This window comes from Periplaneta americana, chromosome 9, assembly GCF_040183065.1.
Source record: "Periplaneta americana isolate PAMFEO1 chromosome 9, P.americana_PAMFEO1_priV1, whole genome shotgun sequence".
NCBI lineage: Eukaryota > Metazoa > Arthropoda > Insecta > Blattodea > Blattidae > Periplaneta > Periplaneta americana.
In genome coordinates, this window is record NC_091125.1 from 128,252,445 (window position 1) to 128,276,620 (window position 24,176).

General features: G+C 38.1%; 2 protein-coding genes across 2 annotated transcripts in view; one reads left to right on the top strand and one right to left on the bottom strand.

Moving 5' to 3' along the window:
- Positions 1-1,097: 1,097 nt before the first annotated feature.
- LOC138706486 (uncharacterized) lies at positions 1,098-19,203 on the top strand. The gene is made up of 6 exons (XM_069835829.1): positions 1,098-1,210; positions 2,228-2,441; positions 4,590-4,830; positions 8,133-8,331; positions 12,202-12,472; positions 18,064-19,203. The coding sequence occupies exons 2-6, from the start codon at positions 2,276-2,278 to the stop codon at positions 19,194-19,196; spliced, it is 2,010 nt and encodes a 669-aa protein (XP_069691930.1). The 5' UTR covers positions 1,098-1,210; positions 2,228-2,275; the 3' UTR covers positions 19,197-19,203.
- A 4-nt stretch (positions 19,204-19,207) lies between these two features.
- LOC138706487 (transmembrane protein 26) overlaps positions 19,208-24,176 on the bottom strand; it is a 52,981-nt gene continuing 48,012 nt past the window's right edge. The window contains exon 10 of the mRNA XM_069835830.1: positions 19,208-23,366. Coding sequence (XP_069691931.1) covers positions 23,339-23,366 — 28 coding nt within the window. The 3' untranslated portion in view covers positions 19,208-23,338. The remainder of the gene's footprint in view (positions 23,367-24,176) is intronic.

Genomic DNA, 24,176 nt, shown 5'->3' on the forward strand with positions numbered 1-24,176 from the left:
TGTTACAATTTTACTTTATTTTACAATATCTTTATTAAATGATCATATTCTGATATACTGTACCAAGGTCAAGCTATAATGTGGGGAGAAGATAAATGATGTCCCCCATAATCTCGTTATATCGGGATTCTATAGTTTTGCTTTGCCTCCCCTTCCCCAAGGAAACGGTTCTCTCTCCGCCTATGATCTCAATAGACATCTACCATATACCTGCTAGTTATAGTCGCGACGCTGTTATTCCCGGCGTGACTCCTCCTCTTTGCTTACGTCTTAGGAAGTGAAGGCTCTATAAAGTCTAGGTAGGTAGTATCGTTCGCCAATTTTGTTCTTTCGTTACCGAGCTACCATACGAGGAATCTATTTGCCACACCGTTAAACATTATCATGTCGTAGCTCCTATGATAATAAATCAAACACACTGTAATTCAGCAAATAATTGAGCGGCAAATAACGTCTTCGTGTGCTTTCTACGAACCCCAACGAAAGAGCCAAAATGGCGGGCGATTATATTAAGTATTTATCGAGCCTTAAGAAATGAATAACATCTTCCTCAGCAAATCACAAGACGCACACGTTTATGTAGCCGACCTGCAACGGGATTGGCTGCCGGAAATTAGAGCGACGGGACTGTAGTTCATTAAACGTCCGGATATCATATATACCCACAGCTGGCTACTTTGGACTAAGACATTGTTAGAAGATGTGCTATTGAAACGTGACAAAGCTTTTTGTGTCCTGAATTTCGTAGCTCATCATGCTAACCGTAGCTCCACAGCAGTGAATAACATTAATACAGTATCTAGTTAAAGAGCTAAAATATTGTGAAATCGGAGCAATCATTTTGGAACATGGTGTATATCTATAAACTTTATAATTATTTGAGTGACAATAGAGGGCCGTGAAACTAAATAAAAATACATTGGATCAAAAACCGTTGTGTACGGAGTAATATTGTTTTTAACATAGTTTGGATAAAATAGGTACACGGACTATAGAAATATGATATTTATTTAGTTTATTTTGTTGCTAGGACTGCATTATTGTTTCATTTCCATTGTTGAGCTCCTTCGTTTAAACGATAAAACCGTTTTTGACAAACGAACGTGGTGGCCATCTGAATGGGAGAGATAATTATTTATTCTGGTATATACGGGTAGAAGGAAGACGGATAGCATTGTTGTGTTTCTAATTCTCGCATTTATTATCTCAGGTACGGTACGAGTAGAGACAGGTATATCTCTGTCATTCATTGTCAGTGGTATATAAAGAGAAAATGACATGAACTTTTACTAGATAATGTTTAGGTTGTAATAGTCATAGATATTAGATCTTGTTTTATGAATTTTATACCGATACCGTACGTAGTGTGCGTATTTTTTATCTTTTAAATAGGATACAATTGATTCTCAAGCACATTCCTTACGGGATAAGAATAACCATACTGTAAGTATGCTAAATTGACTGTTTCATCATATCCGCTGTAATTCAAATGCAATGTTTCAGGCTATGAACCCGGCGAAAATAGATTTGAGTCTCGATAACGAAGTTACTTAACAATCTATATATACATAAACAAGGGATATATATACATCCTTTCATAGAATGTTTATAGTTTTCTATTTATTTGGACATTTTTACGTTTTTACTACCTGTAATTTTATTTTAAATATACTCAAAATACTAAAAAGGCGCTTTTCAGGCACAAACATAGGTTTTTAGTACTTTAGAGGAGATTATTTTTAATTTAGGCGTTTTATTTATTTTATTTTATTGGGTTATTTTACGACGCTGTATCAACATCTAGGTTATTTAGCGTCTGAATGAAATGAAGGTGATAATGCCAGTGAAATGAGTCCGGAGTCAAGCACCGAAAGTTACCCAGCATTTGCTCGTATTGGGTTGAGGGAAAACCCCGGAAAAAACCTCAACCAGGTAACTTGCCCCGACCGGGATTCGAACCCGGGCCACCTGGTTTCGCGGCCAGACGCGCTGACCGTTACTCCACAGGTGTGGACTAGGCGTTTTAGGTCCTATAGAATTTTTAATAGGGAAATTCTGTGTACATGAAACGTAGATATGTCTGAATAACATGTCTAGGACGTAGCAAACAAAATAGGTAACGAACTAGAAATCTGTTCCCTAGTTATAAGTTATAATACATATCCGCATGCATATTTTAAAATTCGCTTTTGCAAACATATCCGGTTTTTATTTATAACTATTACAGAAGCAGTAAGAAGAAATTAGGAAAGGCAAGTGTTTATTAACTTATTCTATGTCACACCACTCCGGAACAACAATGTCCGAGGGCTCCTCGGAGCCAGAAGTGAACGAGGCCTGCACCAGGGACGTGGTTGTGCTGGACCTGGCGACAACCAGCTTAGAGAGGGACACTATCATCTCGATCAGTTCCAGCAGCCTAGACAGCGACTCTGGCAGTGGTAAGTTCTGAGTTGATTAAATGTCTTTGATATCAACAATGATTTTTGTGTCACAAAGTGGTATTCTTGAAGTTAAGTGTAGTGAACTTCAATAATAATTTTTGAACACAATCAGGAATAATCTGCCGCATAGATTATTGGAGATGATAATATTCTGGGCAGGTTAGAAGTATTTTTACTAAAAAAAAATTAAGGGAACTGGGGTGAAAACCACAATTTTTTATTTTGTGTTTAAAAAAGTATAAAATTTGCTCTTTAAAACAATTTACGAGGTGCTAACCAAAAGTTTCCGAAATATACCACTAAACACAATCACATCATACCTGTATCCTATTCAACACTGTCACCTTTAAAGTAGTCCTCTTGGGATTGCAGACACAGGTCCCAGGGCGTCTGCCACAAATTGAATGCACCCTGTAAAGACTTTTTTGGTGAGTGTGTTTAGCACTGCTTGCGATTCGGTTTGAATCTCCTCTAGGGTGTCAAATTTTCGACCCTTCAACTTGATTTTCATCTTTTGAAAGAGAAAAAAAGTCGCACGGAGTCAAGTAGGATAAGTACGGTGGATGGGGAACAGCTGACATTTTGTTTTTGAAAGAAATTCCTGCACGATGGAAACTCGTGTTATCGTGGTGAAGGACCCAGTTGTTCATGCACCGCTTCTCTGGACGTTTCCTCCTCAAATCCTCCCTTAGCCGCCTCAGGACGTCACGATAGACTGCTGCATTAATCGTCTGACCAGGAGGTACGAACTCCTTATGGATATTCCATCAATATCGAAGAAAGAGATCAATAAAGATTTGATGTTGTTCTTGACGACTTGATGAGCTTTCTTTGGCCAAGGTGAAGATGAGGCACTACGACCCAGCACTGCGGCCTTACTAGAGCTATTGCGCTGATCTTCAAGCTATGCGCATTCCCAAATCCATACCGACAGACTACACTAAAGTTCGCTGCGTACTCAGGTTCCTAGCAAGCAACCCCAAACGTACATAGGCCAGCTCCCTCCATTCGTCGCCAGCCGGCATTCGGGGAATGCTATGGAATGATGGTTGAAATGGAGAGATGTTGACGGAAAAATCCCGGGCCTGACCGGAATCGAACCCGGTTCGCCTGCGTGACAGGCTGAAAGTCTGATCACTCACCACCCGTAGGGGACCTCTGAGAGATTACTTTACTTCTATATTAAGTGTTGAAAATGCCCTCCCTCCGCCACCAAGGTACTGCCGAACACGTCGTTCGTGTTTCTAGTCGTTCGCTGGAGCATTGCATTGTCAATATCGTTGATTTCGAGTGTATTGTTTTCCTTCAAATCGTTCAAAGTTCGAGGTCGTGTGGCTTAGACTATTCACTTCATATGATCCCACATGAGAAAGTCTGGTGAGGTCAAATGCGGCCGCAAGTTACACCTGTTTTTTTATTTAGATATTAGGTGGCTATGAAAACAGACGTTTATCATAATGTTAACGATTGCGTGCATGTCAATGAGAGCGACATTTAAAAAAATTCGAGCCGCTAAATAGAGACTATAATAAATGTATTTCACAATATAAAACGAGACAAGAGCCACAAATGTCTGGGGGTGCTGCAGCTCCTCAGCCCTCTTTCGAAAGCCGCCCCTGATGATAGGGAGGATTTATGAGATTTTTTTGTGAACTTGTAACTCAAGAGTCCACCCAATGTTGTTCAAAAGTTGGCGCCGCTGATAATAATAATAATAATAATAATAATAATAATAATAATAATAATAATAATAATAATAATAAATAGTGACAATAAACATTATCATAAGAATCATAATAACGTCCACACCTGTGGAGTAACGGTCAGCCCGTCTGGCCGTGAAACCAGGTGGCCCGGGTTCGAATCCTGGTTGGGACAAGTTACCTGGTTGAGGTTTTTTCCGGGGTTTTCCCTCAACCCAATACGAGCAAATGCTAGGTAACTTTCGGTGCTGGACCCCGGACTCATTTCACCGGCATTATCACCTTCATTTCATTCAGACGCTAAATAACCTAGGTGTTGATACAGCGTCGTAAAATAACCTAATAAAATAAAAAAAAAATCATAATAACAACAGCCTTCAGTTTCAGACTTACTGCCCAGATGCATATTTAAACTAGTAATATGGATATAACGTGCTTTCAGGCATTAGCGATGATAAAACGTGGGCCGATGCAGAAGACGACTTCACGAGTGACTCGGACTGCGTTATCATTGAGCCGGAAGAGCAGAGCAGGGAGACCAAGAACACGCTTGCAGTGCAAAAGAGGGACTTAGCGCCGAAGTCCTCGAGCGAGGACTCTCACAATACGAACACCCGTCGCAGGAATCCTAAGAGGGAGGCTGCCATGGCCAGCTTGAAGAATTATCAACTGTCCCCCGTCAGGTGAGCTAGGATTAGAAATGTTTCTTTCTCTTTCGAATCTCAATTAGATAATAATTGAAAAGTTTGATGGACGGCCTTTATATCATTTCATTAATTTGTTATATAACGATTTATGTTCGCATTGTTGTACTGTACCGTTTTTTAAGCTATACCAGAGCCTACAAGCAAGTCAGATATCTGTAACAACCATCGCTCCGCCCGTGAAATATGCCACACGCCTCCGATAGTGAAAGGGACACAAGTCCTGCGTTTAAGGAAAATCGATGTTTTGTTTAAGAAACATCTTTGTTCTTCGATATCAGAGAGAGTATCACAAAAAAAAAAAAACTAAATAGGACCAATACCGCGTACTTTAGTATGCTTGTCAGACTTAACCTCAAATAGTTTCTTAACGCTGGCTACCAACGTTATACTCCCAAACACAATGCAACCAAACTAAACCTTGCATGACCATCCGCGACGTAACTCCATGCAGAATCAACTGAGTAATGAAGTAATAATATTAGAGTGGGTATTTTATGTATTGTCTAGAATATTTATGAAACAGAATTCAGTCAAACAATAAAATTATTTTTGCGAGTCTAGTAAAATTAGGTAATATTGTTAGTGTGTTTATAAATCAGGTCCCATAGTAAATCTTACCATCTTACCAGGAGACTGTCTGCCACACACAGTACAATGCGCAATAGGTTTATAGTAGATTTGCTGACACCTCTGAAATCTTCCATCATTTTCAGTATGCCTACTACTAGAGGAAAAATAGCGCAGCGCAACTAGTAACTGATGCAGAGATTCAACAGAATGTTTTCAAAAATAAAAAAGAAATCATTTATCTTTTCAAATAATCTTTAAATTCAAACCCTAAAACATATTTTTACACTTTCTCATTTTTCTGTTGCATGTTGTATCCGAGTTTCAATTTTTCGAAATAAGGTTAGGGCTAAAAGTCTAATTCTGAAGGTTACGACTGTCTGCTTCGAAAACCTCAATCTGTTTTAAAACTTATGTTCAACTACATTTAAAAGTAGTGCACTCTATTTCGAAAAATTCTTGGCCGCCGTGGTCGTTCAGTAATATTGAGTACTCACATATCGTCACTCATAAGTTCTTAGAAAACATCTGCAATATCCATGTGTATTGCGGGAATCGCCATCTTGCACTGTTGAACCTTGAACTGCAGTTTAAACGGCAGAGAACTGCCGATCAAGTTAAACTTAAGTTAACTCAAGATTAACTGGTAGTTAAGGTTTATAATACGAAGCAGAACGAAAAACTTCAGTTTAAACTGAACATAAAGTTTAAACGGCACGCAGCTATGTAAACACAATTGAAATGTTGACTGTTCATGATCTGCACTTATTTATAACCACGTGTTCAACAGACGCCACAGAACAATTCTGATTGGCCCCATTCGTGTCATCATCCCCGTATATCACTACGTCACTGAGGTAATTGCTCCTTGTAGGTGCCACTACTTCACTTCACAAATTGACTTCAACTCTGCGAGATTTCCCGAGTCCTGTAGGCTTTAGTTGACTCATTTGGTAACAATAAAAACCAACTTATCAACTGGCGGGCAGACATAAAGGTTTTCTGCAAAAGCTACAGAACGATCCGTATAAACTCTACAATTTTAATGACATAACTTTTGAACCAATAATAGCAAACGTGTGCAATCTGTTCTGAATTACAGAATAGCTACGGGGGACTGCTCAGAATAAATGTTGAAAATGTTTTCCACCTGTATCCATACGCAACTGTACTCGTCGCACCATATACCGTGACGTTCTCCGAAGTGTATCTTAGTCAATGTTGCTGATTTAATTCCTAATGCACTCACGGAGTTCAGCAAGTAACCGTAGTCAATTCTTGTATACTCTGTCCTTAAGGTAGCCTCAGCGAATAGGGATTATATAGAATGGACACTGAGCGAATTTTCCTGTTTTGTTTCTCTGTGCGTCGGCGTTTAGTTCCACTTTCAAGCGCTAGAGGCTAGTGTAATCGAGCACAAGCTAAGATAATAATTGAATAGAGTTGAGGCACAGGATCCAAACATCGCCTACCTTATTGCATAATTCAGTACCGGTAACGCTTTGCTTCAAATAAATTCAAATGATAAACTAGCTATAATAATAATTTGTATGTTTTATATGTAATAAATTATATTATAAAATAATACAATACATTATAAAATTATGTATCAAATTCGTTTAATATTAAACAATGTATAGGCGTATTGTTTTGCTTCTTATAGGAGTTTTGTTTTTCCATTTTCAGCGCTATCAAATCATTACATATTTTAATTGTTGATGGGGGCAACGTCTCAACTCTCATTATAAAGGAACATTAGAGTCTAGACATTACAGATAATGACGGATTTATTATTTCATTGATCTAATTTATTTTATTTGAGTACATAATGTACCTAGATGTATTAATTTATTGTATGTCTGTTATATTCCGCTATGTCGACTGCTAACTGGTGTGATGTCAGCGCCAACTCTAGGGAAAAAGCAAAATCTCACGCTCAAGCTGGTTTGAAGGTCATTGAAATCAGTCCTGTTACATTAAAGGTACCGACGTGAAGTGTCCATACTTGTAATTCCCTATACGCTGGTAGCCTCATAAGAAGTCCGGAGAGTTTAGGTCAGGTGATCTGGGGGGCCACAGATTTTTTGAGATTAGGCGATCACCGAAGAAGCTGACTGTAAGTTTCTTGGGATCGTTTGACGTATGACATGAGTAGTCTGTCTCCTGGCTCAATCGGCGCAATGATTTCTTTGGTTTTTACTAAACGTCCTCTTACATTATCAACACAATCTTGACTTATTGAAGGTCTGTGTTTCCCACTCTCGCTAAGCGAGTCAGTGTCTCCAGCTTTCTTGCCATCGATAAAATTGTTGGCCTGGTTGAAACATTGCGCACACCCAATTCTCTTTGAAATGCCGCTTGTGTTTGAATCGAGGAATTTGACTTCCAATACGTTTTCATAATAAAAACACACGACCGAATTGAGAGCTGCATGTTCGTGTGTTATGACTGTAGAAACTAGAAACTGCCAACAATAGTCATAATAGTCAACAATGGATGGTAGGGGTACCAATATAGATTCTCCCAGAGCCAGTGAGATTATTAAAATCAATTTCAAGTTTGTACTAGCTTCCATAGGGAAATTATAACTCATTAAAATTGTAAAGGTTTATATGGATCGCTCTGTATAAGATACTGTACATAATTGATTTATGTCTAGATTCGTCCTGTATTTGGAGAGATCAAGACGAGCCTTTGTATTTTGTGTCCAGGACTGTGGACACCGAACAAACTCCACTGCGCCGGTCTTCTAGACACCTAAAGCTCTCTTTGGACCGGTGCTACAAGAGTGAGATGCTTGAGGAGGAGACGGCGGCGTCCCGCTCCACGAGTCCGTTGGCACTGCCTTCTGCATCCGCACACTCCAAGAGGTGCGGCTTGGAGAGGACGAGTGATGCTCCCAGGAAGAAAGTGAGCACTTCACAGCAGTAGGCCTATAACTCGAATTCTTATATTTTACAGGAGGTTTGACCTCTGCGTGTTGAAAAATGTCGCGTGTCGTTTTCATATTGCCATCCATACGGTTAGGTCACGGTGTCTATGGGCGGGTTAGGACGACCCTTTGCACGTCGGCCATACTGAGGCCTATTGTGCATCACTTCGAAGTGTATGGGATGAATGAGAATGAGGGTGTACTAACCCACCGGCCGCATGTGATCCGTCATCCGCTTACCCAATGGGGGCCTCACACCTCCAAGGTGACCAAGTAGCACAGGATCCATTCCAACGGCCCTTCCAAAGTGTCGAAGAGCCCTTGGAAGTGCTCTTATGAAATGAATCCTGGCTGAGATATTGCGGTAGGCTGGGAACTCAGGAACGGTTTTTATGAAGACGCCCCCTCCCGTAAGCGGATGAAGATATGCGTCTTGACCTGAATATGGCTATTGAATGAGATGAGAAAGATGATACGCATGAGCCAACTCGCTCGGTCTTGGACCAAAAGAGTAGAAGTATTCACTTAAAAAACCCAATCCCTCTCTAAAGCATAATGATATCTACATGGAACAAACTGTTAATGTGTACAGAATATACAACGATTTCAAACTGAGAAGTTACTTTTGAATAACCTTATGTATTATAGTTTTTTTTTAGATGTCTACTATTTTCCATTCTACAGGCCTAAGTATTAAATGGTCCTTCCATTGTCTTTTATGTTCTTCTATTTTTGTGTTACATTAAAATATTCAATTCTCTTCCTATTTCAGTATTGATCCATTAATGCAGGGGTTCCCAATCGGTGTGCCGCGCAGCTGCATGGAGTGTGTCGCGAAATTTTGGAATTGAAAAATAAATTTTATTGCATCCAGAAAGTCTCTTTACAACGCATTTTTTTTATTTGCAACGAAGTCTTTGATATGGTACATTTTATTTTGAGACAGACTTTACCAATGAAACGTGAACACCTGCAAAAATGCTCAGTTCAGTTTTTGAACCATAAGGCCACGTATAAAGAAACTCTGTGCAACTCATCAAGCGCAGGCTTCACATTAATTTAAATAGGAGAGCTTTGAAAAACTATAATAAAAATCTTTTATCGGACATCCAGCATAGATAGGTTGGGATTTTTGACAGATACCTTTGTTTTTTTCTAATGCCACTCAAGTTACTGCGTGTTATTTTAGAAATTTTGTTTGCGTGTTAACATCAACCTATCTACAACACTGGATGTCCGACACTATATACTGTAGGAGTTATCAGTGCTTTTTTTTTCTGACGGAACGCGCTGGAACGACACCTTTTGTTGCATTTTTCATCATGGAAACGGAATATGTATGAATAACTATGTTTTTTAATATAATTCTTCTTTGAATTCCGTTTAGATCTTGGAAATCTTAGTTGGACGAAAAGGAGGTTAAATACGACAAAAATTCCGTGCAGTGAACAGTAATCCCTTTTGATCCTAAAATTAGAGCAGAAGTTTAATATTTTTCACTCAGTTCAGGACTAATTTTGAAAATTTCGACACCCCATCTCCCCGTCCGCTATAAAATATTCTACGCAGAGTTCGACCACTTTTTTCTCCAGAAGAAAAGAAGTGGTTATTATATTATTATTAATAAAATTAAATAAGTATGTAGCGATATCGTCGGCGTTCAGTAAAGTGTGTCGTTAGTCAAAAAAGGTTGGGAACCACTGAATTAATGTATAATCTGCTTTGTTCTTAAGAATATTATCTCTGCTGTTTCTTGTTTCATTCTGTAATGTCTATTTATGGCCCAGTTCTCACCGTCGTATCTTGCATAGACGATGATATAATGTGTTCATACATAAAAGCCGCGTTGACACGATACGAAATCAATCGGACCGAGTTTACTCGGACGCTAATCGTATCGTAGCAACAGGTAATACGAGTGCACTCGGACGCCGACATCCGACACGATTCGACTAGAACCGCACTCAACTTCCATGAGTAAGCTCGAATACGAGTATGAATGATTGAAAATGGCGGCGGACAGCGGAGTGTTAAAAGATCTCGCTCAAAAAAAAAAAAAATGGACAGAGCGTGAAACGGTACAGTTTGTCGAGCTGTACGAAACAGAAGATGTGATATGGAACTTAAGAATGCTTGAACACAAATACAAGGACGCGCGGATCCCTACAAAGCGTAAACCTCACGAAGAAAATTGTAGGATAGATTCAGCAACAAAATAAATTTAGTATTAACTATTAAGTACTTCGTCTATTTTACTATTCACATGTGCAATATAAAATGACTCTTTCCTTACCTTTATAACATAAAGTGAGTAGATCGAATAAGAAGACTTCAATAACGTAAATTTAATTAAGCTGCCACAACACGTGTAAGTGTGACCGATTAATTCATGTAAATATCATTAAGCCTCAAAACTTTTGTCGTAATAAATCTTTGATTGGAGGCATAATTACGTACGCCTGTAATAATTAATTTTTCTTAAACTGTAGCTTTTGGAAACATGCGGTGTTTTAACATTTCATAACTGCCTGTTTTGAATAGATTGTGAGTTTGTGTTAGTTTTATTTTCAAATGAAGACGCATTAATTTTTAGTAAAACAAAGTATTAGGAAATAGAGAAGCATGGTTTCAGGTTTAAAGTTAAATTAATAGATGAACCCAATGACCCCTGCGTTGGTTGAGTGGTTAGAACTCCAGTCTGCCACGCAGGCGGCCCGGTTCGAGTCCCGGTCAGGTCTGAGATTTTTCATTGAAAAATCCATAGATACATTTGTGGCGGACAAATTTGCAGTTGGAGTTTTTCTCGAGGTTCTCCGGTTTTTTCCCATATTATGTAGCCTATCTATAGTATTATCCGATCGCCGGCTGGCGACGCACGAAGGGGGCTGACGTAGGGACGAGTGGAGTGGCTTGCTACGAAACCTTGGTACGTAGTGAACCTTAGGTCCGATTTCACCAAACATATTTAACTTTAATTGTTACTTAACACTTAAAGGAAATATGCCTTTTACCAAGACAAATTGGGCTTTAAGCTCTCATTAAACTAAATTTGGTCATTTAAATAATTAATCATGCATTAACGACAATAATTTTCATCATGGCGAAGACAAAGATAGACTTGATATTTGAAAATGATGATTTCTTACTAAGACGGGCGAGGATAATTTTCGAAAGAGAAGATCATTTTAATACAATGGTCGAAAAAGATTTGCGAATGTGGTTTAGGATAAGCAAGACATAAGCATTGTATATTTTCAGTAGTACAAAATTTCCAACTGATAGTTAAATACTTCATAATATTATTTAAATGATACATTGTGGATTAGTAACATGTTGGTAAAATCGGCCCTTAGGGTTTAGGAATACCTAGCTTGAGGGTTAGTGCAATAGATCGTAACAGGTCGCAATGGTGGGCCATAGTACCCTCCTCCAGTAAATTCCATTCCATTTCAGATGCACTCAATTCGACGCGCCTTAGAATCTAATTGCGTTCCTTAATCCTTCTGTTTGTTGTACGTGAAAGAGTTGATGTATTTCTAGTTCATTAATAAAAATTGTCTGCGACAGCTACGATACCCTGGAGCAGACGTTTGCAGCAAGAGCGGATTATACTCTCTCACGGGGAGCCATATGATTTCTCTTCATCCCCTTTCCTCCCCACCCAACACCACGCAGCGTTGATTCAGTGACTGATGAATATTAAGCGTCCCCGTTTAGGGACTAGTTCCGCTCCCGATGCTCAGCTCTGCCCTGGAGTGTGTTCGTACGAAGGTCCTCGGTCCGATTGTACTCGTATCGTGCTAGTCACGACATCGTCATAGTGATTGAAGGTGTGTTGCCGTTTGCAGAGCAAGATGCCTGCGCCGAGCTGCTCCCACCAGCAGTACGTGATGAACACACGCTCCGTGACGCGGCGTCTGGGCTCCGAGGGCTGCGCGCTGGTGCCGCCGACGCCCGAGGACGCCTTGGAGCTGCGGGAGTGGCCGGCGACAGGCATGCACGAGCGCCCGGTGTGGCCCGACCCGCGCTACGAGCTGCCCCCGCCGCCCGTCTCCGAGCTGCAGGTGGCTCTGCACCACTCGCTTCACGCCGTGCTCGCCTTCTCAGCACAGGTCGCAGGTAATGCCGCTCGAAACGCAGTGCAGTAAGGAGACGTGCAGGAAAATGGTCAAGTAGCCTCTAAGGCTATTGAGATCAACCCACTCTATTCGTGAAACCTACTATAGTTCTGTCTAAGAATATGTAAGGAGAGCCTGGTTTACACTGCTTCGGAATTCAAAGAGTACATATTTACTAAACACAAGCTACATAAAATGAAAAGAATTGAAGGGTTGGCGGGAAGAACGATGAGGGTCCATAAAATGAATTTTTTTGATCCATGTTGAATCTTTCGTACACTACTTTTAACACTTGAATATAAATAATTGATTAAATAGCGATCTTATTCATATTAATTATGTAAGCATGTGCGGCTTACAGCTGTTTCGGTGCTATTCGACACCATCTTCAGAGCCTACTAGATCTCGGCGCTATCTCAACTTCGCTGCCTGTTGTGTGGGTGCGTTCGTGTGATGAAGAGTTGTGTCAAATAGTGTGTGTGTTCTGAAATTGATCTGTGTGTTGAGAATTTGATTGGGGTGTAATTTAGTGTGTCTGTATATTTCATATTGTTCTAGGGTGTTGAGTTTTTGGTTTTTGGGTTGTATGTGTAGGATTTCCATGTCTGTATTTATCTTTATTGTATGTGTGGTTAGCATTAGTTATGTGTTCGCAAATGTAGATGTATTGTGTCCTCTGGTTATTACGTTAATTTTTACATCTACATACGCCGAACACATAACTAATGCTAACCACACATACAATAACATAAATACAGACATGGAAATCCTACACATACAACCCAAAAACCAGAAGCTCAACACACTAGAACAATATGAAATATACAGACACACTAAAACACACCCTAATCAAATTCTCAACACACAGATCAATTTCAGAACACACTATTTGACACAACTCTTCATCACACGAACGCACCCACACAACAGGCAGCGAAGTTGAGATAGCGCCGAGATCTAGTAGGCTCTGAAGATGGTGTCGAATAGCACCGAAACAGCTGTAAGCCGCATATGCTTACATAATTAACACGAGTAAGATCGCCATTTAATCGAATTTTTTTTAGTTAGAGGTGCCATCTATTGGATTATGTTGAGAACTAATAGAGGCTTACATGGTTATTACAAAATCTCCAGATGCAATAAAAAAATTAAGTTTGTTATTTGGACCCTCATCGGTCTTCCCGCCAGCCCTTCAATTGTTTCCTTTGTAAAACGTGTCCCACAGATTTTGTTACCTTCAATCTTCCTTTTCTTCATGTTTACCGTCAAGGAATTACTGAATAGATTTCGGAATCAATGTTCACCATACTGTAACAAAGCACCCAGTGACAGTGAGGATTCTGACTAGACAAAGAAAATGTTTGCTAATCTTAAACTATACTATGTTGCAATACTAACTACTAGGTCATCAAAATCCGCCCCCTACATCACTGATGTTACACGCAATTGGTATAAAGTTTTTGTAGGAATATACGTTTTGGAGTATTCTTTATACCTCAAGTATCCGACCAAAAATTGTTGTCTACCGTCCATCCGTCTGTGTTTGACTTGTATGCTAAATTATTTGGAGTTTCTTTCACATTCAATACAGCAGTGACGGCCGTTTTCAGCTAGTGACCTCCACAGTTCGTGAATGGAAGGAAATCTGCAATGTAACAAACACTATCGAATAAAGAAAACATTCATTTAAGTAGATTATTCGAAAATATTGCATTTTTCGACAGATTTGGAATATAATTAATTCATTCGGTTCACAAATCAGAAAAAAAAGAATATGGAATAAAATATTCGTTAGTTACATTAATAAATTATGGGGTGAGTCAAATTTAGTCGATAGTGTCGATGACTAATTGAACAGCGCTGTGAGTAGAATTGTCCATGCGCAGTATGCATGAATTTGCAGATTGTCCAGTAATCTAGTGCACACCTTTTTCCACCCGACAGAAACGATACCGCTTCCTCTGTACTAAGACTAAATTCATTGAAAGCCATTGATATAGAAAATAGTTTGTTTCCTACTAAAAATAATATAATATGTAATGTAGTATACAGAGAATTCACGAGGATTTACAACAACTGACGGAGTTTATTTCCGAAGACATTCTGGGCAAAAAATGTCGTATAAACATGTGTCCTAATCTCAATATTTTCAGAATTACACTAGTTTGAAGTTGTTTGTAAAATACCATTATTCTTTAGTTTTAAGGGTAAAGGAATATTGCAGATTAAGATTTAATTGTTTAGGAGCAGGGACAACCGAGCGGGCTAGCGGAGTGGTAGAGGGCTGGCCTTGCATTAGGGAGGTCCGGGGTTCGATCCCAGGGGCCGGCAATCCTGAGGTTTTTCATGGTTTCCTCAGTTATTTCCAGGCAAATGCCGGGATTATACCTCTTGAAAGTCCGGCTATGGACGGCGATCCTTCCCTTAATCCAATAGCTTAATAGCTTAATTCCTCTCCAGACAGGTCCGGCCCTATAAGGCCCGTGTGGCGTGGGTTGTGTAAATGCACCTAAAAGGGAGAGGTTAAACTAAGGGAAAGAAAGAAGTAGGGACTATCATTCCTTTAATTAGCTAGTATTCTGAAGCTAAAATGTGTTATGAATTCCATAGTTGCTTCGTACAGACTTTTTTTTCTATTTTTAATTACAAAATTACACTTTTCTTACGCACTTATCACAATAATTGTTACAAATCACGCCACTCTTGTAAATTCTTCAAAACTGTACATTAGGATGCATTCTTAAACTAAAAAATCGAGTTCCTAAAGTCGTATGATTTGTAACAATTTTTGTGGCAAATGCGTAAGAATAATATAATCTTTAATTAAAAATTGAAAAACTAAATCTGTGCAAAGCAATTAACAACACATTTTTAGCTTTAGAGCACTAGCCAATTAAAGAAATCATACTTCTGAATAATTCATTCTATATTTGTAATATTCTTTTACCCTTAAAACTAAAGCAAAAAAGATATTTTACTAACAACTTAAAATTAGTATAACTCTGAAAATGTTGAGATTAGGATACATATTCTTATGACATTTTTTGCTCAGAATGTCTTCGGAAATAAGCTCTGTAAGTGACGGTAAATCCTCGTGAATCACCTTGTATATGACACGAAATGAAGATTATTTTTCTTTTATAGTACATTACATCGAGACTAACAGCCTTGTTTCTGTCGATATAGGCCTATTTGACTCTGTTTTCGAAGTGTTAAGCGTCCTAAAGATATTTTGTTTTGATGTAGTATTGCGTATTTCTCCCCATTAGGTATGCGGGGGTAACTTGTGAATTAACCGTCACATAAAATGCAACTCTCTCCCTTATTCTCCTTGTTTTTGCATTATTTTCTTGTCTTTCCCTTGTCCTCCTTGTCTTACCTTTGTTCTAATTATCCTACTTTTGGTCTCCCTGTGTTCCCTTCACTTTCTTTATATTCCCCTTGTTCTCTTTATCCTCCTCTTGTCATTGTATACCCCTTGTTTTTGTAATCCCCTCGTTCTCTCTGTCTTCGCCTTGTTTTCTTTGTATTCCCCTTCTTCTCCTTATATTCCCCTTATTCTCGTTGTCTTCCTCTTGTTCCTCTTGTCTTCGCTTTGTTCTCCCTATACTCCCTCTGTTCTCCTTGCATTCCTCATTGTTCTCCTTATAATCCCATTCTTCTCCTTATCTTCCCAAAATTGGCAAAATCCTTGCATCCTCTTTATTCTCCTTGTTTCATTTTCACACCACTCACATGTAGTTCAACGTAAAGATATGCAGCATAGTAAAGCTATACACCTGTCGACAGGTGACCGCATCTACATGGAGTTCTATAAAAAATATTTTCAGTATACAGTAGAACCCCGATTATCCGTCACCCTCTTAACCGATTGGTGGATTAACCGTCTGTCATTTTCCCGTTTTGTTTGCTGCAGAAATATATTAAGTGCTGCATATTGTATTAGCACGTTACTTTTTTTAGAGAGTGTTACTACAAGCCTCTTCCTTTACACAGTATGGTCTACTGTTCGAATTGTCGTACTATATAACTTCTATATGAAAATGTAATTTAATTTAATGTTTTGTACGGGTGTCGAAAGAAATCTCATTGTGCTAAGAATGGAAAAAAGTGTAAATAATTGAATAGTTTGGAAAAGAGAAACCGTGGCTCATCTCGCATCAGAATACGACATTGGAATATTCAAAATACGTAAATCTACAACACGAGACCTTCACTACTTATATCTTTCCACAGACAGCCATCGTTAAAAACCCGTGGTTGGTAACCAGACTTAAATTAGTTAACTTTTGATCCACTCTATAGCATGTTAAACGCGACACCACGAAGGGAATTACGAAAGTTTAAAAATATAATTGACTAAATTTATGAAAATATTTTATGGTACGGATTATCCGATTTTTTCGATTAACCGTTCAGCCTACCCCCTTCAATAGCCACGGATAATAGACGTTCAACTGTAGTAGCTAAGCACCTGTCAACAAGTGAACGCACCCACATGTAGTTCAATGTAAAGATTTGCAGCATAGTAAAATTATGCATCTGTCGACAGGTGATCGCACCCACATGTAGTTCAATGTAAAGATTTGCAGCATAGTAAAATTATGCATCTGTCGACAGGTGATCGCACCCACATGTAGTTCAATGTAAACAATTACTACAGCACAGTAACGCTATACACCTGTCGACAGGTGATCGCACCCACATGTAGTTCAATGTAAACAATTATTACAGCATAGTAACGCTATGCGCCTCTCGGCAGGTGATCGCAGCTACATGAAGTTCTATTTAAAGATTTGCAACATAGTAAAGCTATACACCTGTCGACAGGTGACCGCACCCACATGTAGTTCTATGTAAACAATTATTACAGCATAGTAACGCTACCGTATGCGCCTCTCTGCAGGTGATCGCAGCTACATGAAGTTCTATTTAAAGATTTGCAGCATAGTAAAGCTATGCACCTGTCGACAGGTGACCGCACTTTACTTTTATGTAAAGATTTGCAGCATAGTAAAGCTACGAGTATGCATCTGTCGACAGATGACTGCACCCACACGTAGTCGTACGTAAAGTTATCCAGCATAGTAAAGCTACGAGTATGCAACTGTCGACAGATGACTGCACCCACACGTAGTCGTACGTAAAATTATCCAGCATAGTAAAGCTACGAGTATGCAACTGTCGACAGATGACTGCACCCACACGTAGTTGTACGTAAAGATATCCAGCATAGTAAAGCTACGAGTATGCAACTGTCGACAGATGACTGCACCCACACGTAGTTGTAAGTAAAGATATCCAGCATAGTAAAGCTATGCATCTGTCTACAGATGATCGCACCCACTTGTAGTGTTGTACTATAATGATGAGCAGTGTAGTAAACATATGCACCTGTCGACAGATGATCGTATTCATACGTAATTCTACGTAAAGATTCTCTATCCAGCATAATAAAGCTATGCACTTGGCGATATTTTTAGTCGAGATCTGTGACACTTAATATATTTATCTTTATTACAAAATTTTGTCTACTTGTTTTTGTTTTACTTCTTTTGGTTGCGAATTTTGAATTTTTGCTTTATTTTACAGGAACATCAACTGTAGGCGCAAGTATGCCCATAGGCCACACAAAGAAAAATGATACCTCAGCTAAGACAATTGATTTTGGACAAGATAAGTCTCCAGCTCTTAGCAACAAGACTACCAGAACTTTCCTAAATAAAGATCAAAATTTCACTGCAAAGAGTTACAAAGACTCAAAATTCAATTTTAGTGAAAACTATACTGACAAGAACATTTTTACTAGAACTTTATCAAGCAAGGGTAATTTGGAAACTAAAAAGAAATATATGAGACCGTCATTGGGAAGAAAACGTTTGTGGAGTTCACTAGGTAGTGAAACACTGATCAAAAGTGCCTCTTCAGAAATGCAAGAAATAATTCTGGATGATGACAGATCTGAAAATGAACACATTTCTTCAGAGAAAAGTTATACTTCAAAGAGTGATAATCCAGTCTTAATGGCATCGACTTCTGGATCAAGTAAATGGATTAATTCAAAAGGAAGTGAAATTTTTCCAGAAATTTCAGCCTACGATGTCTCCTCAGATCCCCTCAGGGCTGATGACTATCTGTCAGATAGAGACGTAGGTTCTACAGAGCATGTGCAATACTTACGCACTGGTTATAGCTCCAAAAACATTAAGAACAGCATTCTGGCCAGATTATTAGGAAATACCGGAGAACCAGCAACGCAGTTTTCAATGTCCGAACAATTTGACATTAGAAGTTCTGGGGTTCTTAATGAGGAAGAAAGGAAATATTGTGTAAACGATAATGAGAAAGAATTTTCACTCGAAATGACAGTCTCTTCAGAAAGTGACTCCGATAACGTAAAACGTCTTCAAAAGGATGGAGGTGTTGCAATTACACCGATTCCCGTAAAATCTGAAAAAGAAAGTCCTCATTTGTTGAGCTCTAAGCTTGGACAAGGGGTGGAGAGTGCTTCATGCAAGGAGATTTCGGAAAATTCAACTAATGATACTGTTTTGACTGCAGATATTAACGAGATTTCAACTGAGAAAGTAATGGAACTTCTGAGGAACACGGCCATCTTGTACTGTGCTCTGTGCTGCGTCTCGCAGAGGGCTTTGGCTGAGTACATAGATTCCATGTCTGCAGACAGTGCGTTACAATGGCTACAGGAAACAAAGGAGAAGTGAGTAGATATGGCGTGGAAGTTTTTTGATGGTTCTTATGCAACTTTAATTTATTATTGTTACAAGTGAAAAAAATTATCATAATATTTAATATGTACAACGACAATTGTAGTTATAATAATAGTTATTGCATTGCAGTTAATAGTGAGTTTGATACATATTACACTCACTTGTGCGAATTTAACAATCGATTTCATAAAGAAGTGCTGAAAAACATAAATAGATATTTCTCATAAGCAGCAGCTTCTTAGGTTAATTTCCAAAAATTCACTGAAATAATACAATTTAGCCTATATACAAGACATTATGACTGATATCCAAATCTTAATGCCTTTTCTTCGTAGACTTTTCCACGTTTCGTCAGTGGCCTCATTTCAGATTCCATGTATTCGAAGAATTAAGAACTAAATTTGTCTTCAAGTTATTTATTTGAGTAACTCGTAATGCGTGGATATTAAGCTTTTGGAAGAAGGTGGCTACGTCGTTTACTTCTAATGAAAATGTCAAGAATGTGTGAGAGCTTAATCTAACTTCTATGCGTTTGATTTGCATGTACCCCATTACTTTCATTTTTATTTCAGTACCACCTTAAAATAGTTAAATAGTGTATGACATTTTTTATAAATTCACATTACCGGTAATTAAATTTTACACAAATCCAGAGAATCGGATTCGCTTTCTGAGACGAAAGTAGAATTGTATTTCTCTTTCCTATTGGTATTGGATCAGTACTGTGTTATGTGTTTGTCTAATTTGTCAGTTTTTGCTTAATAACGTTGGGTTTGTAGTAAAATGTTAAATTAAGGATGGATCGGTGCATCATACACTTAATATTTTACGTAATTAAATTAAATATATTTTAAAATTAAAATAATATGTCGAATTATTTAGTTACACGAATCGAGTTCCTGCTTATCGTATTTAAATATGGAATTACGTATAGTACGTATTTCGGGAGAAATTTTATTATTAGAAGTTTTACTCATTAATTTAAAGTGAAAATAAAAATTTATGTTTTTCAATAAAGTATTTTTCTATACAAGATGAGTTGTAAATATATATAAAACAATTCATGTTCCTATTCCTGAATAAATCACAAGAAAAAATTAAAGTTCTTACAATACAATTTCGGCAGAAAGTATAAGGACACCATTTCAAAAGTAATTTTTGGCTGGTATCCCTTTAATTTAACTTATTTACTGCCGAAGTCCACTTTTTAGCATTTCACATAAAAGCACAAAGAACATGCAATTTTTTGGTATATAAACCAGGGTGTGTCTCAAAATATTTGATATATACAAGGTGTCTCAGGAGGAATGTAAAATACTTCAGGATAATGCAGTTTGGGTTAATCTACATCAATTTAACCTGATATGCCTATGTCCGAAATGTGTTGGTTGGGAAGTTATTGATGGATGAACTTTTAAATGCTGCATCTTGTGTTGTTCCAATAAGTTTACCTCATAATTAAGTACAGACTCAGCAAGAAAAATAAAATAATTACACAAGACAAATTACTAAGGTTGTCCTTCTTATGGATCACATGAATTGTTAATTCATATCAAGTACCGGTACCGGTTCTCTTTCCGACTTCAATGGAACACTTTGTAGCTTGCCAGTTTCAGATAACATCCGGTAAACACGGGAAAACACACAGCTATCTGGGAACCTTTCGATTGGAAAAAACGTCGTCTGTATTCTCCAACAGCAGCCAATGCATTGTCATTACCAAATCCATAAACAAAAAGCATGTCTGCATATTCACTATGCGAATACACGTATTAAATATCAAGTGAACGTGCATTCAGTTGTGTGTTGCGCTGTTGTTATAGTTCTCAGATGCTGCCGTGTACGAAAGATCTGGCGTAACACGTCCAAGTATAGTACACGGAACTGCAAGACGTTCCAATATTTTTCCTCACCTGTTAGGCTTCGGACATATAGGTATATCAGGTTAAATCGATGAAAAAAAAGTTATTGCTATAAATTTAGGGGTGTGAAGTCAGTAAGCATGGCATTATTTGAACCGCTTTATTGATCGGTTGCGATTGCTGTCGCTTGACTTCTAGTGGGAAACAAATGACAATCGGCGCAAACATTTGAAAGTCAGTGTTAAATTAGTACATTATGCAACGAGCCTATAATGGTAGTAATTAAGACGCGAGTATGTGTAAGAATCGAGCGCAAGCGAGTTTCATAATTTTCATACGAGCGGAACTGACCTAGTGCAATACCTCGTAAATTGTGAGATGTGCGCAGACTCGAAAGTATTGATTTTTTCCGAGAAACAAATGTCGACATTGACCTTGATATAATCTAGAGAGTAAAATAAACCTTGAAATTGAATTAGACATTGCAAAACGAGAAGACAAATTGAATTTATTTGAATATTATTTACAATTAACGCTAAATTATTATAGTAACAGAACTGACTTTATTTCAAATATAGGTGATTTATTGATTTATTGTTGTCTTTCGATTGCATATCCGAGAATAATCGATACTTGCGCTTTCATATTGCTACAATGGTATTTTCTGATTGGTGGAACACCTGAATTTTAATGAATAGGCGTACTTTAATGAGGTCCATTAAAGGGATGCTACCAGGTGTATAATTACTACATTTCGGCATGGTCGAGCATAAAGTAATTTATATGTAGTAACAAGAGAGCGCATAGAATCTGTTTACTCTCATGTGCTATGCAATATTTTATCCATTACTGGTGCCTAAACTTAATTTTAAACTGTAGAGCTTTTCTCTGTAATGTGTTGTTTGTGGAGAAATTATAAATGAATGTATGGATTTTATTGTTGCTAATGTGTTGGTTGTGAAGGAGTGATTTAAAAAAAAGAATTCACATGTGTGTTAATAGTAATATGCGTTACAAGAGCGGTATGTTGAAGTTTTCATGTTGGAGGAAAAGTTTGAAAAAGCGAAACGTAGTTGAGGCTTTTTAATTTCCGAGAATTGAAAGGAAACATACCGCTCGTGTATCGTACATTATTTTGTGCGAAGATCGTTTATTACATACCTGAAAGAGGAATTTCTAATTAGTTGCAATGAAATCTCCATCTTGGTTTCTGTTCAATGACGGCAAATTTGCAAAACAAAAATATCTATCTTCAACATTGTTGCTTTAAAATGTTTTCTGTGTTTACTATACTCCAGCAGGCCGTGATATACGTCTGTCTTTTTTTCCCCAGTCTATGATGAGTCTGGAATCCTGTTGATTTTTTCACGGCTTCCTTAATGTTACTTGCATCACGAATGCAGTAACTTTAGTGTAGGCCTAGTTGTAGAGTTTACTTAATTTTTGTAAATATTTAAAAGCAGTAATTAACAGTGGAATTTAGGCGAAATTGCAGTGGTAAGTTTCCAATTTATAATTATTACTATACTGAACGTCTCTAAAAATAATATTTTAAAAGCCTAAAGCAGTAAAATCAATATGTCACTTAAGCGGTAAGAAGAGGGAAATTGTTATGTGTGTTAGGTTGGGAATATTGAATGTGGAATTTTAGACTTTCCGCGTATTGGTTTCGTGCGGAAACCAAGCAAATACGCACGATCTCGCACAAAACTTTTAATTCACTGCTGTGAATAAAGTCATTGTTTAGGTTGCTAAGGACGATGAAATAAAAACCAGGTTAGATACTAGTCATGGATAAAATACTTTTCGCACTAGCGTTAAATGAGCTTTTCGCACGATATCGTATAGTAGTAAATAATTTTTAACACGTTTTCTTAGCAATAACAGGTTTACTTTTAGGAATAACTGTCTAAAAATAGCTTTTTCTTTCGGAGCTCAATAAAACTTATAATATAGATTATGATAGGCTATATTAGGCCTATATTGAAGTTCTTTGTCCTCCGGGCTTGAAAGAGAACTCTGCGAAGTGAAGTTTCCAGTTATACATACGTATGTGTACGTCTCACACAATATTGCTTCAAAAACCTGACGCAAGTTTCAAACGTTTCTGTGTGGTTGTTGCCCCTTGTATGGCCATGGTGTGGTGAGTCGATTGGGATTGTTTTTCGCAAGCACCACTCCGTCCGGTGATATCACGCCGTGGATCAGGAGCATACACAGCGCTAGGATAAGGAGGAATAAGAAGAACACCACGCCAATGGCAGCCCGGCGTTGTCAGACCCTTTCCTCCTCGTCCATTTGTCTGGAAGTGAAGATGACGCATATGTAACAAGTTACACTGAGCGATGAAAAAATGAGTGTAGGCTGTAAGTACTTAATAATTAAACTTCAACAGAAATTACCATTGTAATAACAATACTCAGCATGCATTTACAAAAAAAAAAATGAAATGTAACTAAAATTAATAAGTTTCTGATAACATATCGTCATGGGATTGATAAAAACAAGATTATGAGCATCATCCTCTGAATTTCAGCATTCTCCATCGTCATTCTACCAATTCTTCACAAATCCCCTCAAATTATCGAAAAATAAGTCGTTACTTGTGTTTGTGCGACGCCGAATCGATCGTCCATCATTGTGTGTGTTCTTCGCTGTTGTCCAAAGATTGGTAGATGACAGAGTTAGTAGATTCTAGACGAGATCTATGAAAGTAGCACCGAAGCCCCTCCTGACGGGGATATGACGACATAACGACTCATAAATCTGTCAGATACGGCAGACCACTACCAGAGATATGGTATACGGATTTTATGACGAGAGGACTGAGTTTTATAGTGGAAAGTAGGGCTGGCTTAGCCGCACAGCAAAATCGGAACGCAAATAATTTCATAACGATTGCACAAAAAGCCTACTAGGGTGAAGTGCTTAGGGATGCTCCATGTCCCGTCCGATAAGTACCTATATCCCCACATATATAACCAACCAGAGTTCGATTCTCAGTAAAGAATTGGATAATTAATTCCTTTCCATAAGAACTAGGCATGCTTCTTTGTATATGTAAGAGTATGTATTTACGCAGAAGACAAACAAAAGTCTTCATTTTAGCCCC

What these genes read in the sequence shown, in the direction of transcription:
- LOC138706486 (XM_069835829.1), top strand. Translation starts at nt 2,276, where the DNA reads ATGTCACACCACTCCGGAACAACAATGTCCGAGGGCTCCTCGGAGCCA. An exon ending in TATCAACTGTCCCCCGTCAG is followed by an intron (nt 4,831 to 8,132) that starts GTGAGCTAGGAT and finishes TTTTGTGTCCAG; the next exon opens with GACTGTGGACACCGAACAAA. An exon ending in CTTCTCAGCACAGGTCGCAG is followed by an intron (nt 12,473 to 18,063) that starts GTAATGCCGCTC and finishes TTTATTTTACAG; the next exon opens with GAACATCAACTGTAGGCGCA.